At 54.1% G+C, this 19,344-nt stretch overlaps 8 protein-coding genes across 8 annotated transcripts; 5 read left to right on the top strand and 3 right to left on the bottom strand.

Moving 5' to 3' along the window:
• Window positions 1-487: 487 nt before the first annotated feature.
• On the bottom strand, window positions 488-6,710 carry SPBR_00013 (uncharacterized protein; the record flags this gene model as incomplete). The annotated part of the gene is made up of 14 exons (XM_040758334.1): window positions 488-520; window positions 607-991; window positions 1,049-1,164; window positions 1,290-1,613; window positions 4,081-4,186; window positions 4,293-4,376; window positions 4,432-4,472; window positions 4,581-4,909; window positions 5,003-5,059; window positions 5,105-5,284; window positions 5,350-5,379; window positions 5,457-5,879; window positions 5,947-6,018; window positions 6,083-6,710. The coding sequence occupies 14 exons, from the start codon at window positions 6,708-6,710 to the stop codon at window positions 488-490; spliced, it is 2,808 nt and encodes a 935-aa protein (XP_040617916.1).
• A 2,059-nt stretch (window positions 6,711-8,769) lies between these two features.
• Window positions 8,770-10,071, top strand: SPBR_00664 (uncharacterized protein; the record flags this gene model as incomplete). Its single annotated transcript, XM_040758983.1, has 1 exon — window positions 8,770-10,071. One exon carries the CDS (start codon window positions 8,770-8,772, stop codon window positions 10,069-10,071), a length of 1,302 nt encoding a protein of 433 aa, XP_040617915.1.
• A 1,296-nt stretch (window positions 10,072-11,367) lies between these two features.
• On the top strand, window positions 11,368-12,391 carry SPBR_00823 (uncharacterized protein; the record flags this gene model as incomplete). Its single annotated transcript, XM_040759142.1, has 3 exons — window positions 11,368-11,553; window positions 11,621-11,857; window positions 11,942-12,391. The coding sequence occupies 3 exons, from the start codon at window positions 11,368-11,370 to the stop codon at window positions 12,389-12,391; spliced, it is 873 nt and encodes a 290-aa protein (XP_040617914.1).
• Window positions 12,392-13,432: 1,041 nt separating this feature from the next.
• On the top strand, window positions 13,433-14,899 carry SPBR_00572 (cellular retinaldehyde-binding protein/triple function protein; the record flags this gene model as incomplete). Its single annotated transcript, XM_040758891.1, has 1 exon — window positions 13,433-14,899. The coding sequence occupies one exon, from the start codon at window positions 13,433-13,435 to the stop codon at window positions 14,897-14,899; it is 1,467 nt and encodes a 488-aa protein (XP_040617913.1).
• Window positions 14,900-15,232: 333 nt separating this feature from the next.
• SPBR_00925 (magnesium dependent phosphatase) lies at window positions 15,233-16,087 on the bottom strand (the record flags this gene model as incomplete). Its single annotated transcript, XM_040759244.1, has 1 exon — window positions 15,233-16,087. The coding sequence occupies one exon, from the start codon at window positions 16,085-16,087 to the stop codon at window positions 15,233-15,235; it is 855 nt and encodes a 284-aa protein (XP_040617912.1).
• A 405-nt stretch (window positions 16,088-16,492) lies between these two features.
• On the top strand, window positions 16,493-17,602 carry SPBR_00772 (uncharacterized protein; the record flags this gene model as incomplete). Its single annotated transcript, XM_040759091.1, has 3 exons — window positions 16,493-16,613; window positions 16,661-17,367; window positions 17,423-17,602. 3 exons carry the CDS (start codon window positions 16,493-16,495, stop codon window positions 17,600-17,602), a joined length of 1,008 nt encoding a protein of 335 aa, XP_040617911.1.
• Window positions 17,603-17,632: 30 nt separating this feature from the next.
• SPBR_01166 (uncharacterized protein) lies at window positions 17,633-17,848 on the top strand (the record flags this gene model as incomplete). Its single annotated transcript, XM_040759482.1, has 1 exon — window positions 17,633-17,848. The coding sequence occupies one exon, from the start codon at window positions 17,633-17,635 to the stop codon at window positions 17,846-17,848; it is 216 nt and encodes a 71-aa protein (XP_040617910.1).
• A 376-nt stretch (window positions 17,849-18,224) lies between these two features.
• Window positions 18,225-19,287, bottom strand: SPBR_00803 (oxidoreductase; the record flags this gene model as incomplete). The annotated part of the gene is made up of 2 exons (XM_040759122.1): window positions 18,225-18,256; window positions 18,336-19,287. The coding sequence occupies 2 exons, from the start codon at window positions 19,285-19,287 to the stop codon at window positions 18,225-18,227; spliced, it is 984 nt and encodes a 327-aa protein (XP_040617909.1).
• Window positions 19,288-19,344: the final 57 nt, after the last annotated feature.

Raw genomic sequence — 19,344 nt, 5'->3', positions numbered from 1 at the left:
CCTTAATCGCTGGGGGCTCCCGCCATTTCTGTTGGATTTTGACACTGTTCTTATCGGTAAACAAAGTCAACGCCAAATCTACTGTCCCATGGATTCAACACATATCGCTGCTGTAAATCACAATGACCTTGATTTTAACACTGTAACAAGCCATGACTTGACGTTGATGTAGACAATTGTGTAATTTAAAGATGCTACATTAATGAGAAATGTGTAGTTATTCTTCTTTTACGAAAAAATAAGATCCCTATGAATATAAATATAATTATCGTAATAACATAACTAAAATATATCAAACACTTCCAAAATAAACACTTTGATAAAAAAGTCCGGGGCGTTGGCCACATAACGACACAGGTATCGCCGACGGAGCAACGGCAGCGTTCAATTAAAGCCAGCCTAGTCGTATCTAAACCAGATGGTTCTCTTGGTATTCTTGCACGCGGACACACAGCCGTCGGAGCCCGTTTCTCGCCCGCCGTCATATCTAGCATGTGTAAAAACAGTCCATGTCCTGGGTCTGCAAGAACGAAAAGCAAGGCTGGTCAGTACTCATTACTACCACGAGCAAAGAAATGAAAGGGTGTTATGGAAAGAGGAACGTACCAAATGACCCGAGTATTTGCCCACGTTGCAATACGCTGCCTTTGACGAATCGCGGTCGTCCGTCGACCAGGTGTGGCCGCTGGTCGTAAACGTGATTACACAGTTGTCGGACTCTAACGGTGTATCGTCTGAGCCGTCCACACCGTCTACACCATCCGTACCGTCCGCACTGTCAACTCCGTCCACACTGTCTGTACTGTCCGTATCATCCGTGCCGTCCACTCCGCGGCGGAAATTCATGCTCCGCGGAACAAGGCAGCTGGATAGCGCAAAGTGAATATCAGCGGGCAGCCTGGACTGAGAAGCCGACCAGACCAGCTTATTCCCACTCGCAGTGCCGATATTTTTGGTACCGAGGACAGTGTTGGCGTTGTTGGGGTCATAGCTTGTACAGCTGAGCTGAGACAATGTTGGACTCGTAGGTGCGATCAATGTCGTGTACGTGAATATTTTTGTGATATGGAAATGGCAATGCCGGACTTGGGGCGCCGTTGACGGCAGTGGAGTCGGGATCGGTATCGGCACTGGAAGAATGCCCAAATACGGGTTGCCCTTGTTCTATCAGGCCGGAGTGTTAGCTGTCAAAATTCAGGACGGGAAATAACTAAATAGGGAAAGTGTCTTGAGCGTTCCTGACAGCCACAGCATCGCAGAGACAAAAAAGGAGAAAGAACAAAACAAACCGGATCTTTGGGGTCTCGGTAAAACGGTGGCACTCCGTCTGGCGAATCGTCGCAGTACCAGTCACTGTTGCAGCCTGCACCACACTGGCCTGGTCCTAGGACAATTTGCGGTGCGCGACCATTAAGCTCTGGAGGAAGAGTTCCCCGCCCGGAGCCCTTCGACGGAGTAGTTGACGGGGCGGCTGCCGAGCATAGCGGTCCAGGTTCGCCTGGTTGCCACTCAATGGCCTGGCCCTTGTCGTTATCATCCGTGGTGCTGATGGCGTTCCAGTATTTTGCGTCGTTCCAGAACCTGTCGTCTTTAATGTCGGGACACACGTTCCTCTGTGCCTGTGTCATTTTGTCGATATCCTCTTGTACGAGACATGACAAGTCTTCGGGCAGCTGGCCATTCCATATCGTCCGGACCATCAGTGTTTCGGGAAATCTCGCTTTGTACTTAGGTGGCATTGGGAGGCCAGGCATGACGTTCAAGACGCGTGCCAATTTGCCCAGGAAATATTTCTACGGTGTGAATCGTTAATGTAGCTGCTCAATGCTGACACGAGCTGTTCTTGTCGGAGAGAAAGACATACAACGTCACGGTGTACGCCCAAATAATCATATGCAGTCAGAAAATTGAAACATAAATAGAAAGAAACATACCAATGTTCGTACGTCACTAAGTCGTTTTTGGAGATCTGCGTTTGGAAGTGCTCTGAAGTAGGCAATCAGGCCAGCGACCTGCGGTGCGGCTGCCTACGGTGTTAGAGATTTTGTGTTACATGATCACTGGACTCAGGATATGACGAATAGAGCCACTATTCAATATGCGCGCCATTATCGATTTGCATCAGTCTTACCATACGACGTCCCCCGTACTTCTGCGTTGTTTGTCTCGATGAGACCATTGCCATGTTCCGGGGCTCGAACAGCCCATAACGCCTTCGCTGGCGCGTGTAGCTGAACAAGGGAACTGAACTGGCTGAAATCGGCTTTGGGACCGTTTTTTGTAGTGGCACCGACCAACATGATGGAGTTTGCAAAGTTTCTGAGTTCGTTCCTATTTGGCGTTCCGGGAATGCTATTATATCCTCTATAATTTTCATATGCAAGGATGGGCGGCCACAGTATTGCCGGGTCCTCATTAAAGATGTTTCCCGATGACATAACAATGGGGATATTTAGCTTGTAAAACTCGAACAAGATGGCAGCTGTAAGGGAGGGTCGAAACAAAACAGAAAATGACTGTCAGCGTCAAGGCAACGCAAAGTATGCAACACACAACGATCTTTGCCGCAGTATAGACTTACTTCCCATAAGATCAAGACTTATCATCGCGGGGTTTCCAGACAACTTGGAGTCAAAGGAAATGCTGAGGACGGCGGTACGGGCGTTATTTTGTGAAGCGATGCTTTCGAGGATTTCCACTAAAGCGTCATTCAACCAGAATGCACCTTCAAGAACATCGCCTTCTATAAATGATTCTGCGCCAGCCGTTGATGTCCACAAGTTGGCGCGTTTGGCGATGCCTAATTGTTGACCGACAGCCATGGCCGCCACTTGTGAGGCATGGCGTTCCTCGTGAACCAGGGGCTCGTGGTAACCGTCGCCGGTGAAGACTGGCCCCCCACGGACACCGTATGCACGTACTGGCAAGTTGCGTAATTGGACGTTTGAAAATTCCTGTCCAACGTGGTCAGAGTGTACTAATCGAGAACAGAGAGTGGCGGCGATGACGTTTATGCTTACTGTATGGGCGTGCCAAGGAATATCTTCAACCTCACAAATATATATGTTTTGACCCTGGCCAGCGGATGGGTGGTAATAATAGTTGTAGTCATTCCCTATGCGGGATTGGTCGTTTGGCCATCGAACGCCTCTAGGAACTGAGACCTGAGATGCGCTCCACGAACCAGATTTGGCGACGACGTTTGTACTGCGCCTTACTTCCTGCTCTCTATTTTGTGCTTTTGTTTCTGTGATATTGCATGACTTCGCTGGTCTGGTTCGTCGTCGCAGCGATCCGCCCAGTGATCCATCCGATGAGTCACTAAATTGGTAGTGATTTACGAAAAAAAAAGGTCGTAGCTAGACAAAAATACGGGACTGTTTAGTATGGCCGTCATCCAGAGAGATTGGGCCTCGGTTTCAGGGACAATAAAACAAGTCGGGACGCTGTACTTACGATTCCACTATTCCGAAGCGCTATTAATTCATTTTCGAGCCGTATCGTAGCATCCTCCAAAAAGTAACCTGCTGTGAACCCTCGATGCGATGGTGCCCATATCTTGGTGAACTGGAGATTCCGATTTGCTTTGTAGTCATCTAGAAGCCGATCAATGTCGACGACGTTAAAGGGATCCGCTGGCAACAGTATACCATAATGACCAAACCAACAGTCAATGTCGATGTCATTGTTTTCTTCCCGTCTGTGTGGAGCTTGCGGTGCTGATGGATATCGTCGGCTGGTAGATTTTCTGATATTCTTACCAGGTCTTGATTGGCTAAGGTTATCATCATGGCCAAGAGATTTATTGTTGGCATGTCTCTGAGCGGAATAGAGCTGATGGTCGCCCCACTCACTACTGTCCGAATCACTATCATCTGGATCACTACCATCTGAATTACTGTCATCTTCCCTGTTTTTGCGTTCAAAGGCTACGATACCTCTGGCATGTGGGCAGTTAGTGTTTGTCACAAATGTTTGGCCGGTTGTGGCCGTGGCCTGTAAGTGACAACCGGTCCGAGGAATCTGCGTTGACCGCACTGTAGCTGTCGATGTCCATGTGCTCTTTCCGCTAATTGTTACCGTCGCCGTCACGGATATTGCCGTATCATACACCGTGGTACTGTGTGCGCAGGAACTAGTTTGGTCACTCCGCTGCGGCGTGGTCCATTTGTTGTCCTTGCCACGTCTATCGACATTGTTTAGCTGTGAACCAGTGCCAAGTCACGGCCTAGTAAAAATATCTCAAATATGATTTGTTTCTCCAGTCATGGCAGCAGATACGAGTGACGTACGTCAGAGTGATGTGTGGCTCGGGTTTCAGATCAATGTTCACGCCTGGGGGTGGTTTAATAGCAGGAGGATCGGGAGGTGGAAAACTGCCAACGTAATCAGTGTGTAGATTAGCTCGACTTGCGATTTATTTGTACTCACATGTAAAGACCAGGTGGTATTGGAAAGTTCAATTTAAAGCCCTTGAAATCGAACCCGGGCCAGGAGAAGCAAAACTTGACTTGTTAAACAGAGCTTATTTGTGGTTGTACCGTTCAATACGTGTCAACGGCAGTGTCACTCAAACATACGGTAAGGAACCATGCATGGCATGGTATGATATCGTCATCGTCGTTGTCTGTAGGTTCTATTACACCTGGTGGCCATGTCATGATGACAGCCGCAGCTGTTGTCGTGCTGGTCGTCTCGGTCTTCTCGGTCGTTCTGAAAACTGTCTCCTTGGGTACTGGAGGGTCTGTAGGGCCCGTTATCGGGTATAGCGGCGGAGGAGGAGCAAAGGGTTCTTGTGTTGACGTGCTGCTGCTTGCATCGCTGTGCGTGGGCGCTTGCCAAGGGTCCTGGTTAGTGACTCCGCCGGGGGGTGGCCACTGGCCTGTCGTAGGCCAGTTAGGCAGGGTGACTGTACGGGTTGTCACAGTGCCACCGGCAGTTGGGGTCACAGAAAGAATCATGGATGGCATAGGAATGATGGGAACGGGGGTAAATGTGTCACCTCCATTACGGCCACCGCCGACGTAAACAGGCGAGAACGAGATGGAGGCTGTCGTAACTGTGACTTCCGTGGTCATTGTCTCGGTAGGAGTCGAAGACGGACCCTGGTAAACCTCGAATGTGATGGTATATGTGGCCGTCACGGTTGTCGTGGGGATGGCACATTGGGGCATAATCAAACGACACGGTTGATGGCAAGATGCGATGCGGTTGCCAGTGTTTCCATCCTGGCAAACCAGTGCAGGATCAATGTACACATCCGATATATTCATACCCTGGCCCACTGCATCAATTATTAGGATAGTGAGGCCTCGAAGGTTGCAGGTAGGGTTCATCGCTAGTACTTACTGAAATCAACTGACCAAAACATAGTACCACCTGGATGAAGACCTGGTCAGTATTTTCTTTCCAAGACGATCAAAGCGTCAAGAGATGACAAAATCTGCCAAACCCACCAAATCCAAATTTGTCGGCCAGATTTGTCTTCTTGAGCTGCCAAGTCTCTTGGTCATCATATCCGATCCAATTTTGCTGCTTGTCGCCCCATGTGAGATATTTCATCATTGTTGTAGGGTCCAGGGTCGGGCCTGGCCGGTTCTGGCGCTGGGCATCTAAGATCTTTTGCTGAATCTCATCGTATGATAAGACACCAGAAAAGTCGGTGCAAATACCAGCCTCGTTTCCACCTGTCCATGAGCAGGCCCCGTCCATGGCTCGGCATTTCGGGTCTGCCAGCGTAAACCCTCGCCCGTAGATTGCCATGCCAAAGTTGATTTTCTTAAAATCCAGGCCGCCAAAGGAAAGTGGGATTATGTCTTTGTAGATTTCGTCGGCATCTGTATGGCCTCTGACGAGTTTACTTTTGCTGTCCGATGCCCCTGTACATACCTGTGTAAGCGAAAATCTAGTGACCGAGTGTAAGGGCAAGAAGCATTGGATACTTACAAACACCATGGAGATCGTATGCCATAAAGCCGAACCAGTCGACATACGGTTGCATGGCGACAGCATCGAAGTCTATCACTGTCAGAGGGTAACACTCCGAAGGAAGTCAAATGAGTCAAGGTTACACCCAACTTACAACGTAGGTACCAGAAATCGGGCGCCAAAGCCACACTGATGCCGTATTTCGTGCCGAAGACCTGTCGCATCTCGCGAACTAGAGACACGAAATTTTCGGTATCCTCTGGACGTCCACCACGATCCTCGGAGACGGGATACTCCCAATCGAGATCAATGCCCTGAAAGCCGTATTTGTCCATAAAGGCAATAAGCGATTGTATGAATGCTGTTCGACGGTCCGTCGTCATTGCCATGTCGCTCCAGGTGCTGTGTGTGGACACATCCGGTGCGGTGTCGGTCTCTGCATCCGGATCTACGCCGGGGTCACTGAAATCGAATCCACCGACGGCGATCCAAGTCTGTGGCCCATTTGGTCGATATTTGAGGGCAGTAAATTCCGTGTACAAAGGTGCCTTGGCTGGATCATCGACGATATGAAAGGTCTTCGGGTTGATCGCACCAAAAGCATAGTATAAATGCGTCCAACGGCCACCGAGGGGAATATTGGTATCAAGAGGAATGTCGCCTGGTCGGACGGGAGGGCACTTGAACTTGCCATCTTTATACTGGCGCTTGTGGACGTTGGAGCTTTGCCAGTAGCCAATTTTGCGACCGGATGCAGAGTTGCCGCCGACAGCCTTGGGCATTTTGGGAGCTTGTTCGACGTCAACACAATAGTTTGAAAGGAAAGAGGCAAATTACCAAAATTGGAAGGGGCAATGATACGATGGAACACAACAAGGAAGGAGCCAAGAAAAGGTGAAATGGTAACAGGTAGGAGCGAATGAGCGCAAACAAATAAATAAGGGTGACAGCAGCAAATGAACTAGAATGGAAGGCACGAAGGATGAAGGTACAATGGGCACGATGGTCATAGAAACATACCTGGATCACCACAATATCCTATGCCTTTTTGGCAGTCCCCCTTTCCGGCCCCGAATCCCTCAGAGTGTTGACAATGGACGTCCTAGAAAGCCATGTCAGCAAAAATGTGTTGTTGTGTGCATGGAGATTACGGAGGAACCGTCATACCTCATAACCACACCAGCCCGAGTAAGAACAGCATAGATTCATGCCACATGCCAAGTTGCCGCCCAAACTCTTGCGGCCGCACATGGCGGTGGCATTGCAGTTGCTCACACATCCAGCACCGCAATTCTCTTCTTCAAAGCCGCACTTTCCATTGCTTCCACAACCTTAGGCACATGGTTAGTACGCACCCAGTCTGTATAGATGACTTATATGACAACAGTCCATGATGATTGAGCTTGGGCACACATACAGGAGTCCTATTCAAAGAGTCAGTCGAATGGTAGTCCACCTCGTTTATTGTCGACTATAAACATACATCTGCACAAATACCCGTGGGGCATAGTAGTGGCCCGGGCTGCGAGTTGGGCGTGGAAGCGCCAATGGACTGACCAGCCAGCACCGCAAGAGAGTGGTTGAATACGGAGATTTCGGCTTCCGCAGTCTGATTGGTAAACTTTCGATTTCGTGTGTCAAGTCGCGCTGCCTTGGTTGGCAATGTGCACAGCAGCACGAGCGTCGTTGCGCGGCGAAAAAACATGGCGGTCACTGTTCTCTGCAGTTGTGCGGAATAGGCGGAGTCTTAATTATGACATTGGGTGAGTGCCATGGCCGACATTCCTCAATGTAGGTGCTGTACAGCATTGTTTATATATTGACAAGTAACGTTCTCGAATTCAAAGGTATTTTGTATGCTCCATTGATAAAACACCAACGAACTGCATGCGCATGTGTGGTATATCCAACAGACACATGGCATACTTCTATAAATTCATGAAGTCTATAGCCGGAGGTATTTAATGTGTGTCTCAGTATTACGGGAGATATTCCTATTTAAAAATTATTTCCTATGGAGAAAACCACCTAACGCCCTCTGCTAGCACATGAGAATGCTTTTGGAGTGTGTTGTTGGTAGATACAAAGGTGGCAGTAGAGTCAATGTACCCGTTTCTCCCGTCGTGCACTCAGAGATCCAACAGTCGGCCATATATTCGGGCCGCAGAAACAATCGTTGGCCTTTTCAGGCACCGTGACCCCTTAATAATGAGGACCGTGCCAACACGGCACGGGGTCGTAGTAGAAAGGCCCAAAATGCCGATATTTCTCAGGCTCTGGCCCCTAGGGGCCGCGATGAGAGACCGGTGTGGAGCCCGATCTCGGGCGGGCAAATGCAAAAAGATACCGTTGGACCAAGAGTCTCAGGATAAATTCAATGGCTGTTGGTTCGACCAATTTGTATGTTGGTGGCGGGTGGGCATGCGAATACCCGGCGTGGCCCGAGTACCACGTGCAATCGCATCCCTTGCTGTGCCGCAATTGCGTATTCTCGACAGTTGCACAGATTATCCAAATGATGTCGAGAGGTTCAAGGACGAACGCATTAAAGCATTCTTCAACATCGCACCTACAGGTGCAAGACTGTGCAACTCCCAAAACCCATCGCCAAACTCAACGAAGCAAGACGAGCTAAAGCATATGGAGCAGGACGACAGCGGCGATCTGGGTCGGCCGACAAGACTCTGCATCGCCCCAAATGGCAGAAAGGTGGCATACCAGATTCGAAAAAGAGCAAGAAGAGTCAGGGCAACGGAAACGGGGGAAGCAGTGGAAATTGAGGAAACAACGGAAACAACGGAGGCTGACACCAGCGAGTGGACTTTCACGTCCAGCATCTGGATGGCCTACGCGGGCAAACAACACTCGGCGCGACGCGTTACGGACGGTTCATTTGACGACCGCTCGCCGAAATGGTCCGAAAAAGGAGGCTACATTGTGTTCATGTCGGACCGGGGTCCATTACGCTCGGAAGATCAAAAGTACGCGGTGTACCTCCATCGGCTTAACCTCGACGAGCTGCCAACGGCCCTTGAGTGCCCTTATCCCTTTACTCAATTTACCCTAACCCCTTTCGGGCGAATCGTCATTGTTTCACAGCACGCACCATATGCCTGGGATCAGCGGTTCACCGGTGGGGGTAGATATAGTAGTGCCATTCACGGGCACGGATTGGTGACGGCCGTGGCGGCGCGAGTGGTCTCAAACCGAAAGTATGGGCAGCCTGTCACGCCGCAAGATGGCCACACCCGCGATGTAGCTTTTCTGAGTCACGACAAGACCAACACAGAGCCTACACAGACCACATCATATATCTCGCTGGGTGGTGACAACCGGAAACCGAAGCGCATCTCATTGTCCACACAGCCTTATGATCATGCGTTTCCGTTTGAAATTGCCGACCTTGCATGGGCGGGCACGACGCTCTACATTCTGTCTAAAGATGCTGGCCACGGTACGAACAACAACAACAACAACAACAACAACAACGCGGCATCCTCTTCGTCAACCCCCCAATCGACTCGGAAACCGACCATCTACCGTCTCGATCATGTCGACGATGTCGAATTCACATGTACAGAGGTATATGGGGCCGGGGAGGATGATGACTACGTTGTTGGCATCAGCGGCACGCGGGATGACCTGCTCGTCCACACGCGCACCGAGGCAGGAGACAGACTGAGTTTGCTGCTCGCGGGTCGCACGGTTTGGCAGCAACAGGGTGCCATTCTTGAGGCAGTCGCTGCCCGGCCCAGAGTCAAAAAGCCCAACAGCAACGAAATTGATTACATCATGACCGTTGTAGCCGTGATCTCTGCAGACGGCCAAGTGTACTCTGCCAAGATCAAGGAAAAAATAAAGGATAAGGCAAAGGATGAGGTGGAGGATGAGGTGAAGGATGAGGTGAAGGATGAGGTAAAGGATGAGGTAAAGGATGAGGTAAAGGGTGAGGTAAAGGAAGAGGCAAAGGAAGAGGCAAAGGAAGAGGTAAAGGAAGAGGTAGAGGATAAGGCCCAGGACCGCGACTCAGTCAAGTCCGATAGCACCATCAGTACGATTCCAGCCAAGAAAGTACAACTTTCCAACCACGGCAGAGATGGTTCACCCCCGATCGCACCTGAAGCGTCCGAGGCCACGCATTAGGCCACAGCTTCAAGTCACGCACGCACGATCCAGCTGCAGAGATCTACCCTGCCAACTTGTCCTAAAAGCAGAAATTGGTCTGTTTTTTGAGAGTGGGATACGCTTCATTGAACAGGAACGTGGACAGAATGCAATGAATATGAAAACGCAAGGTTTATATGCGTCAAGTATAGCTTCTCCAAGTAATTTAAGTGGAAAATTACATCATGGTCGATTCCAGGAACATCTATATTGCAGCTACACCGGGTCAACGTAGCACCGTTGGCGCCGGGAAAACGATTGCCCCCGCTTGGTGTCAGCATAAATTGTTGGAGAGGAACACGGAGTAAAAGCGTGAGACAGCCGGAGACAAAATGTTAAGCTTATCTTCATTTTATCTCCGGTATGGAATTCCATGCAGGCCATACTTGCCATTCTATGTGACCAGAGGGTCAATAATTTTGTTACTTTTATGGACATGTCACCTTTTTGGATATTTCTGTTACGTCGTGTTGATTCGTACAATTCGAAAACAGTTTCTTTGTCGTCCCGAGAACAGAGAACAAATTGCGGCTCCAGCGGAGTCCGTATCGCACCGGTAAGCTATCTGTGTTGTCTTTTTTAAAAACCGAGAAAACACAACAAATTTCTACAAGGGCCTGGCCATGTCGGCCAAAGCGCAAAACGTAGTCACTTTGGCGTACATGTACAATCCCGCCCGAGCGTGCATTGCGCAATACGACGTATTTTGCGTCACCACACAACTGCACACTCCACACAAGCGACACGGAACCCGTACGATGTGGGGAGCACATCATCTCTCCGACGCCATTCGCGCTCGGGGATTGAAAGGCGGAGTTAAGCGGATACGGCGATCTGCAGCAGAACGGGGAGGGGACAGGAAATCTGGACAGGGGATGAAGTTGGTTGCTCCAACGGCGTGGTGCGAGTTTTACGGCTCCCGTGGCTTACAATTCAGGGTCGACATGATATAATACGTCGTATTCCGGTGGACCAAAAGCCTGTTACCGCAGGATTGGTAGCAATCCAGCAATCCCCTCCCGCGTTCGCCCTCATGGCGGCTGTGCTGTATGCCACAAACGAACAACCAGATGTGGAGAGCTTCGGGCTAAGCCTCGGCAAGGCATTCGAGATGAGTAAATATAAATACACGAATGGTATGCCGTTCGTTGGGTAAACGATTTTGTTTATTAGCAGACGAACGTGTTATACTTTACTCTTTTATGGCCCTCTTCTGCACGTCATTGTTTCAGTGTCAGTTCATAGTCATAGATTATACACGCACACGCACACACCATGTTCGCTCTCGACACGCACGAACCGCAGGTCGAGTCGGCCGATGGCCTAAAGATCTGGGCGGCCCAGGCCGGCCGTTCTGCCAAGGAGGCACCGGCCATTGTCTTTATCCCCGGCTTTGCCAGTTCGGCGCTTCTCTTTGACCTCCAGTTCCGTGACGAGGAGTTGCTGTCCAAGTACTGTCTGGTGAGGCATTCCTTGCATGTTTACCATGGCTGCCTACTGCGCTGTCATTATTTACACGCTTTCGCAGATCACCTACGAACCCCGTGGGCAGGGCCGGTCCGACTCGCCGTCCAAAGACGAGCAGTGGACGTCGTTGTGCTACGCCCAAGACTTTGCTGCAGTCTGCGCCTATTACGGCGCCTCCAAGGTCTTTGCTGCGGGCTGGAGTGCCGGATGCACCATTATTTCGGACGTCTTCGAGCACGACTTTGGCCATCTCATCGCCGGCCTGATCTATCTCGCCGGCGTGCCCTATATGGAACTGGTACGCTTACGCTCTGTTTTGACCTGTCTTCGGTCGCTTTTCGTTTCCCGCTTGCTTCGTCCTCGGTCTACTGACTACAACTAGTTTCCCAAAGTCAACTTCCCCTCCGTGGGCAAGTATTATCAGCCGATCAAAGAAGCTTCCACAGGCGACACACACGGCCAAATCATAGCCGACTTTCTCGACCTCTGCGTCTGGAAGCCCAACCGCGAAGCGATGTCCTACACCCTCCGGTCGGCGCTCATCGGCACTGTGACCACGACGCCCACCACGGTCCGCCTCCACAGCCAGACCAAGCACGCCCAAAACCCGGCCAAGCTGCTGGCCGCCATTCCCCACTACGACGCCCTCTTCATCGTCGGCGACCAGGAAGAGGTCGTGAAGCCAGACGCCTTGGTTGCCATGTTCCAGGAGACGTTCCCGCGTCTGGATGTGGTGCGCGTGCCGGAGGCGGGCCACGCGGTGTATTGGGAGCGGCCCGTGGAGACGAACACGGCCATTGTCAAGTTTGTTGACCGGGTGGTGAAGGCATAGAAGGAGAATGCTTTAGCGACCCGTGTATTCAGTTTCCGTTTGAGTCGTGCCGGCAAAACAAATATGCCCACACAACATCTCTGTTCCGTGTCGACAAAGCAGCTATGTTACATAGTCCTGAATAGACTCGTGGAAACGACGAATACCTGCTGAATTAAGTCTATGCTGTGAACAAACAGCGCGTTAGTAAATGCCGTATATCACGCAGCCAGATGAAACCAGGAAACAATGTCTATGGAAAAAGAAATATTCGCATCTGCGACATTTATCCTTCTGTTCTAAATTGATTATTGTATCAATTATAATAGAGGGTCGACCAGGCACGCGCAAGGCCGACAAAAGGAGCTTCTGCTGTATATATATATTTAAACTTTTAAAAAGGTAACATCACTGCTCAGTGACACTAGCGCCGGTAACGGCATCCCTAGCTGACCCGCATGACAACACTCCAGGGCATTCGGGGGCTGCATGTAGGGCGCTTGGGCTTGACAGGGGCTCTCCACTACCAACGGCCGAGAAATCGGAGGAGCAAGAGATGCAGGCCAGCTAAGAACATACAAAGGAACGTGAAGGTGATGAAAGGGATGATATCTGCCACCGCTTTTCAAAAACTGGTTGGGTGGACCCCCCCTGACACGTTTTGGCAGGTCCTTGAAGTGTAATTACAGCGCTGTCTGCCCGCCAACCCGCTATTTCGGGTCGTTTCACCTCCCGAGCCCCGTTGCCACTGCCACTAGCACGCTGTAATTTAGACTTTTTTTTTTTTTTTTTTTTCATATGGGCCCCCACAACCTGCATCCGCCGACTGCTCAGCTGAACTGGACTTCTCACCATTCTCACCGACCTCCCCGACCGCTCTTTTCTTCTTCCACCCTCGTCGTTCTGTCCTCCAACTCCAGACGGCATTTACTCTTGTCCACTCGGTCGTCATCCGACTCTCGTTTCCGACACATCCGCTACGGCCATTCTCACAGCGTCTTCCTCTGTTTCCCGGCCGACTCAACCTCCCCCTTCCTTTCCCACCCCCTTTTCCCCCTCACAATGACACGCGATTCGGTCTCGGCCGACGACGGCGGCCACATCACCAAGACGCCGTCCAACGCGCACTCGCACCGCAGCCAGAAGCACAGCAACCATGTGTCGCACAGCAAGCAGCAGAATGCCGCGGCGGCGGCGGTCGAGTACGGCTACCCGCACGGCCACCTCGGGTACCTGAGCGAGGCGGAGGCGGCGGCGTTTGGCGAGTTCAAGGCGTACCTGGCCGAGCAGGGCGCCTACACGCCGCGGACGGACACGGCGCCGGCGTCGCACGACGACCCGACGCTGCTGCGGTTCCTGCGGGCGCGGCGGTGGGTGGTGGCGGACGCGTACAAGCAGTTCCAGGAGACGGAGGACTGGCGCGCGGACAACCACCTGGACGTGCTCTACGACACGATCGACCTGGAGGCGTACGAGCAGAGCCGGCGGCTGTACCCGCAGTGGACGGGCCGGCGAGACCGGCGCGGCATTCCGCTGTACCTGTTTGAGATTCGGCACCTGGACAGCAAGACGATTGCGGCGTACGAGAAGACGGCGCACAACACCTACTCGAAGGCGACGGGCGACGGCAAGACGCCGGCCAAGCTGCTGCGGCTGTTTGCGCTGTACGAGAACCTGACGCGGTTTGCGCAGCCGCTGTGCACGCAGATGCCGGACCGCGACTTTGCGGCGACGACGCCCATCACGCTGAGCACCAACATTGTGGACGTGTCGGGCGTCAGCCTGCGGCAGTTCTGGAACCTCAAGGGCCACATGCAGGCGGCCAGCACGCTGGCGACGGCGCACTACCCGGAGACGCTGGACCGCATCTTCATCATCGGCGCGCCCATGTTCTTCTCGACCGTCTGGGGCTGGATCAAGCGCTGGTTCGACCCCGTCACCGTCTCCAAGATTTTTATTCTCGGCCACCACGAGGTCCTGCCGACCCTCCTGACCTTTATCGACATCCAGAACATCCCCAAGGCCTACGGCGGCGAGCTCGACTTTAGCTGGGGCGCGATGCCCAACCTCGACCCGGCCATCCGCGCGCGCGCCGCCTGGGCGCCCGGCTTCGACACCTTCCCCCAGGGGCCGCTGTATTGGCGGCCCCTGCCCCGCGCGGCGGGCCATGGCAACGACAACGCCGACGACGACGACGACCGCGTCGAGTGCATTGCCGTCGGCAGCGAGAACCAGGTCGAGCGGCAGGTGCGCGTGTGCACGCTGCCGCGACACTACAAGGGCGAGCCGGAGACGAAGGCGGCGGCCGAGGCCGAGGACGAGAACGACGACGAGCAAGTCGCCTTTGAGGAAGCGGCCGAGGCGCCGCCCCCGCCCCAGCCGGCCGCCGAGGGCAACGGTCACGCCGTGGCGGCTGCCGAGGACGCTGCTGCGGCGCCCCTGGCCGACATCCAGAACCTGTCCCTCTCGGAAAAGAGCACAGGCGCCAAGACGGAGACGGCGGCTGTTGCGCCCACGGCGGCGTCGTAGGGGACGGCTGTTTCGCCGGTCTCGTCGAACCTCTCGCCACGCCACTCGCTACTTTGATTCCCAGATCTCTTTTTCCATTTCTTTATGTCTTCGCATCTTGGATACACCTAATATTTTGCTTTCCTTTGCTATTTTAGTTGCATCTTCCATGTATTGGGGCCACATTGGACTGTCTGAGGTCCATCGGACGCGATCTTGTCTTTGTTGTCTATGCCGGCGCGCCATCTCTTACACTACATATATACACAAAGTAGAGCTTGCCATGCATCAATTAGTCTCGTGTTTCGTCTATGTTTACCATCTATGCGACGTCGTGAGATCGTACCGCCTTCTCTAGTATGCGTACTCGTAGTCGCTTCCTTCGCCGTCGCCCACCTTTCCGTTTTTTTCCTTGCCCGGCCGCTCGCCGCCACTGTGGCCGTGCCGCCGCCGCCATGCGCGCACGCCCTTTTCCACGGCGTCCCACGTCACGCCGTCGCGCACGAGAAACATGGTGACGCCCAGCGTCTCCACGTTGCGGTTGCGGCTCTCGTCGTCGAAGAACAAAAAGTCTTCGTAGGCGATCTGGGTGCGCGTCTGCAGCGCCTCCATGTGCCGCAGCTTGTTGGTCGGGTAGATCTCGAGGCCGGCATCAAACAGCGTGATGGCCGCAACCCCGCCGGCGCCGGTGTTGTCGTCTGCACCTCCGTCTCGATCGCTTTTGTTCGCACCCGTCCCCTGCGGCACCCGAAGCAGCTGCAGCATCGCCCGCCCCAGCTCCGGCGCCGACGTCCGGCTCGCCACGCCCATGCGGATGCCTGCCGTCGGCAGGGCGTGCAGCACGTGCGGCACGTCGCGGTAAAAGGCAAACGACTCGCCGTACTTGTCGACCACGGTCACGGGCGTAAAATCAGAAGCAGATGGAGATCCAGGTGCAGACACGTCAGCGCCCGCGCCTGCTTTGCCTGCGGCTATTGCGTCGCGCAGCTTCCTTGCTCGCCGCCGTCGAGCCACGGCCTCGTCGACCGCCGCGTCCGCTGCTTTGATCTTGATTGGCGCGACGACATGCGTGTCCACCCAAAACGGCCACAGCGTGTAGTCGAGGTCGAAGACGACGAGGCGCGGCAGCGGGTGCCCGTCTGCAAATACAGAGCCGGCCGGGAACGGGTAGGCCGGCGGTTGTGCCTGCGTCGATGTACTGTCGCTCATGGTAGTGACGGTTGACCGGAACGTTGAGAGGCGACGTTAATTAAAGTTGTTGTTGGTTGCAAAATGAAAGTTAGCGTTAAGTGGCTCACATTAGGCGATGGGTGTCTCTCGGGACAGTGCAGATAGCAGATTTAGCATAAGTTCATTTATCTACACTGCATTCACAGCCATCTACGGCGATCTTACTTGGCACCTCCGGCGTAAACAGAGACATTTCTTCCAGCTCGATTGGTCAATAAAAACAACTACTCTCGTCGCCACTTTTTACGATCAGCAGAAGTACATGTGCACGATCGCACTGGAAATGATTTGATATAAGGAGCCCGGACTCAGGAAGCAGGAAACAGGAACCACAAGCAACTTCCGCTGGCTGCGTTGTTGGGTTGCCTAGTGAGGCTGGCGAGCATGGGCTCGCTCTTGGTGCGGCTCAACTGCTGGCCGTGTCCGCTGGGCCATGACGAGACAGGTTTCACGTATCGGTACCGCACGAGCCCGTTTGAACATGTGGAGGGCGGCGCGGCAATGGGTTGCTGCCGGTTCTGCAACATGCGATCCGACCGTGCCGACGGGCAGATGGCTCCGGCGACTCGACCGTAGCAGCAGCGCACGTTTGGGGGGCGGCCCTCAAAACGTACCCACAAGACAAGCCGCTCCTGGGCCTGACAGTCATCAGCGACGTGGGCAGCGTCGAGACGGCCGAGAGAGTGGTTGCTCCGTTGAAGCGGGCCGTTCTGCCTGCATCACGATTGAGGGAGTGCACCATCCGACTTGGCCGGCGGCGACGGGATTTTGATCTCAGGGCAGTAGCCCAGCAAGCCATCCTGGCTCTCACGACGGGTGCCGATACGAGAACGACTGCCACGGACACCACGGACACCACGGACGCGACAGCCACACAGAAAACGGAATCCAGACACATCTTCCCATTCTACCGCCTACCTGCCGAGCTCCGCATCAAGATCCTCCAGTACACCGATCTCGGCCGTGTCGGAGAGGTGACGTTCCGCGACCGCCGCCCGCTGTTCCGCAGCACAATCGTCCTCGGCGCCCCCTGCTGCAACAACTGCACGGCCGTGCGCATGGAGTGCTGCTGTCCGCGCTACTATGCGTCCGTGTCGACGCACTGCACGTGTGTCATCCTGCCCGTCGAGCTCTTCCTGGTTTGCCGCCAAATGTACCGCGAAGCCGCCCACGACGTCTTGTATGCCAAGACCGCCTTTGCCTACGAGAGCGACACGTTTGCCATGACCTTGGAAGCGCTCGGGAGAGCAGTTTTCCTGGTGGAGAAAATCGAGCCGCGCATTCTACGCCCGCCACGACAACGCAGACGGACAGCGTGTGGTGTCCTCCGGGGCGTGGACCTACGACCCCCGCCGCGGCGACACTGCATGGGCACCGCTCATCGCCTTCATCCGCGACAACATGGACCTCCCGCGCCTCACGCTCCACCTCGACGTGCGCGACTGCATCTGGGACCGGTACGAGTTTTATGTGCTGAGCGAGGAGGAGGACTAAATGCAAGCTTCGTTTCACGAAGCCTGCTGCATGTACATGGACCTGGTCACCGTGCTGTGCACGCTCGAGGACCTCAAGGGCTTCCGGATGCACAGCACCGTCTACTGCAACCTGGCGCCCTGGCTGGTGCGGCAGGTCCTGGGCGACCGCGACCCCTACAAGGGCGGCCTTGCCGACGCCGACGTCGAGGCAGCATTCGCCGGCGACGGAACGCCGGCCGAATCGGTTCATACCGTCCTACCATGACGTCAACATCCCACTGCCGGGGTCCCACTGGCACCCAGAGAAGTCGAATGCGGATTTGGCTTGAGTCCACGGTTCGCCCTGGAGGACGAATATCACGAGGATTTGACACTATTGGCCATTCTCCATGGCTATTAGCTACGTTATAAACGTTTCATGACACAATGTTTGTAACACGCTTTGGAAGCAAGTCGTGCGGAGTACGCCGAAAATACATTGTGTTTGGCCGGCTCTCTCTTTCACCGCTTCTGCGTCCCTATTGTCGTCATGAATAAAAAGTATCGCCTTTCCTTTTTTCCAAACTGTCTCGCTGTGAAACGTTCCGGTACAGAGCGGGCATATCCTGTTTCTGCAAGGACAGGTATTGTGCTTTGCTGCTCTAAACGAGGAACGTGGGCGGAACGTCGGGGCCTGTGCTGACTGTTAACAAAAGGAGTCATACCAAGGAAGAAAGCAATCAGTGTATCCATAATCTGCGTCCCGCACTCACCCCAGACGTGCAAGTGTGCGTCCTTTTCCAGCGTGACGTGTGTCGGCTCCGACATGTCGAGCAGGTCGCCATCCACGTAGTGCTCGAGGATGAACTGGGCCGGGTCGAACCAGTAGTCGAAGATCTGGCTGCCCATGACGTGGCGGCCGACGCCCCAGCAGTTCGTGTAGCCCTTGGCCCGCAGCCAGTCGTGGCCGAGCACCTGCGTGTCAAAGTCGTGCGTCTCGTACGACGTGTGGTGCACGTGCCACCGGGGGCCCTGGAACAAGAAGAACGTGTGGTGGTCGACCTGCTCGTCGCCGCGGTCGAGCCGGAAGAAGACGGTGTGGTTGGTGCCGCTGTCGTCATGCACCAGCTCCGACGGGAAAAAGTTAAAGTGCGTCGCGTAAAAGTCGTACGACTGCGCAAAGTCGGTCACGCACATGCCAAAGTGGCCCAGCTTGTGCACGGGCGCCGGCCGCTTCTCGAACCGCTGGAACCGGTTGACGGGCCGGTTCTTCTCGGCCGGGTAGTTGAGGTGCACGATGGGGAAGTTGGGGTCGCGCGCCGCCACCCTGGTCTGGCCGTGCACCAGGTGGAACGGAAACCCGTCGACCGGGTCGTAAAACGTCACGCCCCGGCCGCCGCCCGGCGCATCAATGTCGGCCAAGTCGTACACGGCGGTGGCCCTGACCGCGGCCGGCAGCTGCGTCGCGGCGCGCTCCAGGTCCTCGGCCGTCTCGACCTCGAAGCAGGCGCCGCCCCAGGCCGTCTCGTCGGCCGCCTCCACGCAGACGACAAACGGCTGCGTGCCGTAGCCCCGGAAGTACGTGCGGTGGCCGGCCGTCTTCTCGTGGCTGAAGCCAAAGTCGTGCAGAAACTGGATGGCCGCCTTCGGGTCCTTGTGCTTGTAGAAGACGTGCGCGATGCGCACCAGCTTGATCTTCTGGAACGGCTGGTCGGCGGCTGCCATTGTGTTCGGTGGTGTGCGCGGTGTCGTGTGTACTTGTTGAAAGTGGTGTCGAATGTA

Source organism: Sporothrix brasiliensis (genome assembly GCF_000820605.1).
Source record: "Sporothrix brasiliensis 5110 chromosome Unknown Cont19, whole genome shotgun sequence".
Taxonomy (NCBI): domain Eukaryota; kingdom Fungi; phylum Ascomycota; class Sordariomycetes; order Ophiostomatales; family Ophiostomataceae; genus Sporothrix; species Sporothrix brasiliensis.
Note: the sequence above shows the minus strand (reverse complement) of the source record. Positions and strands in the feature narration are given on the sequence as shown.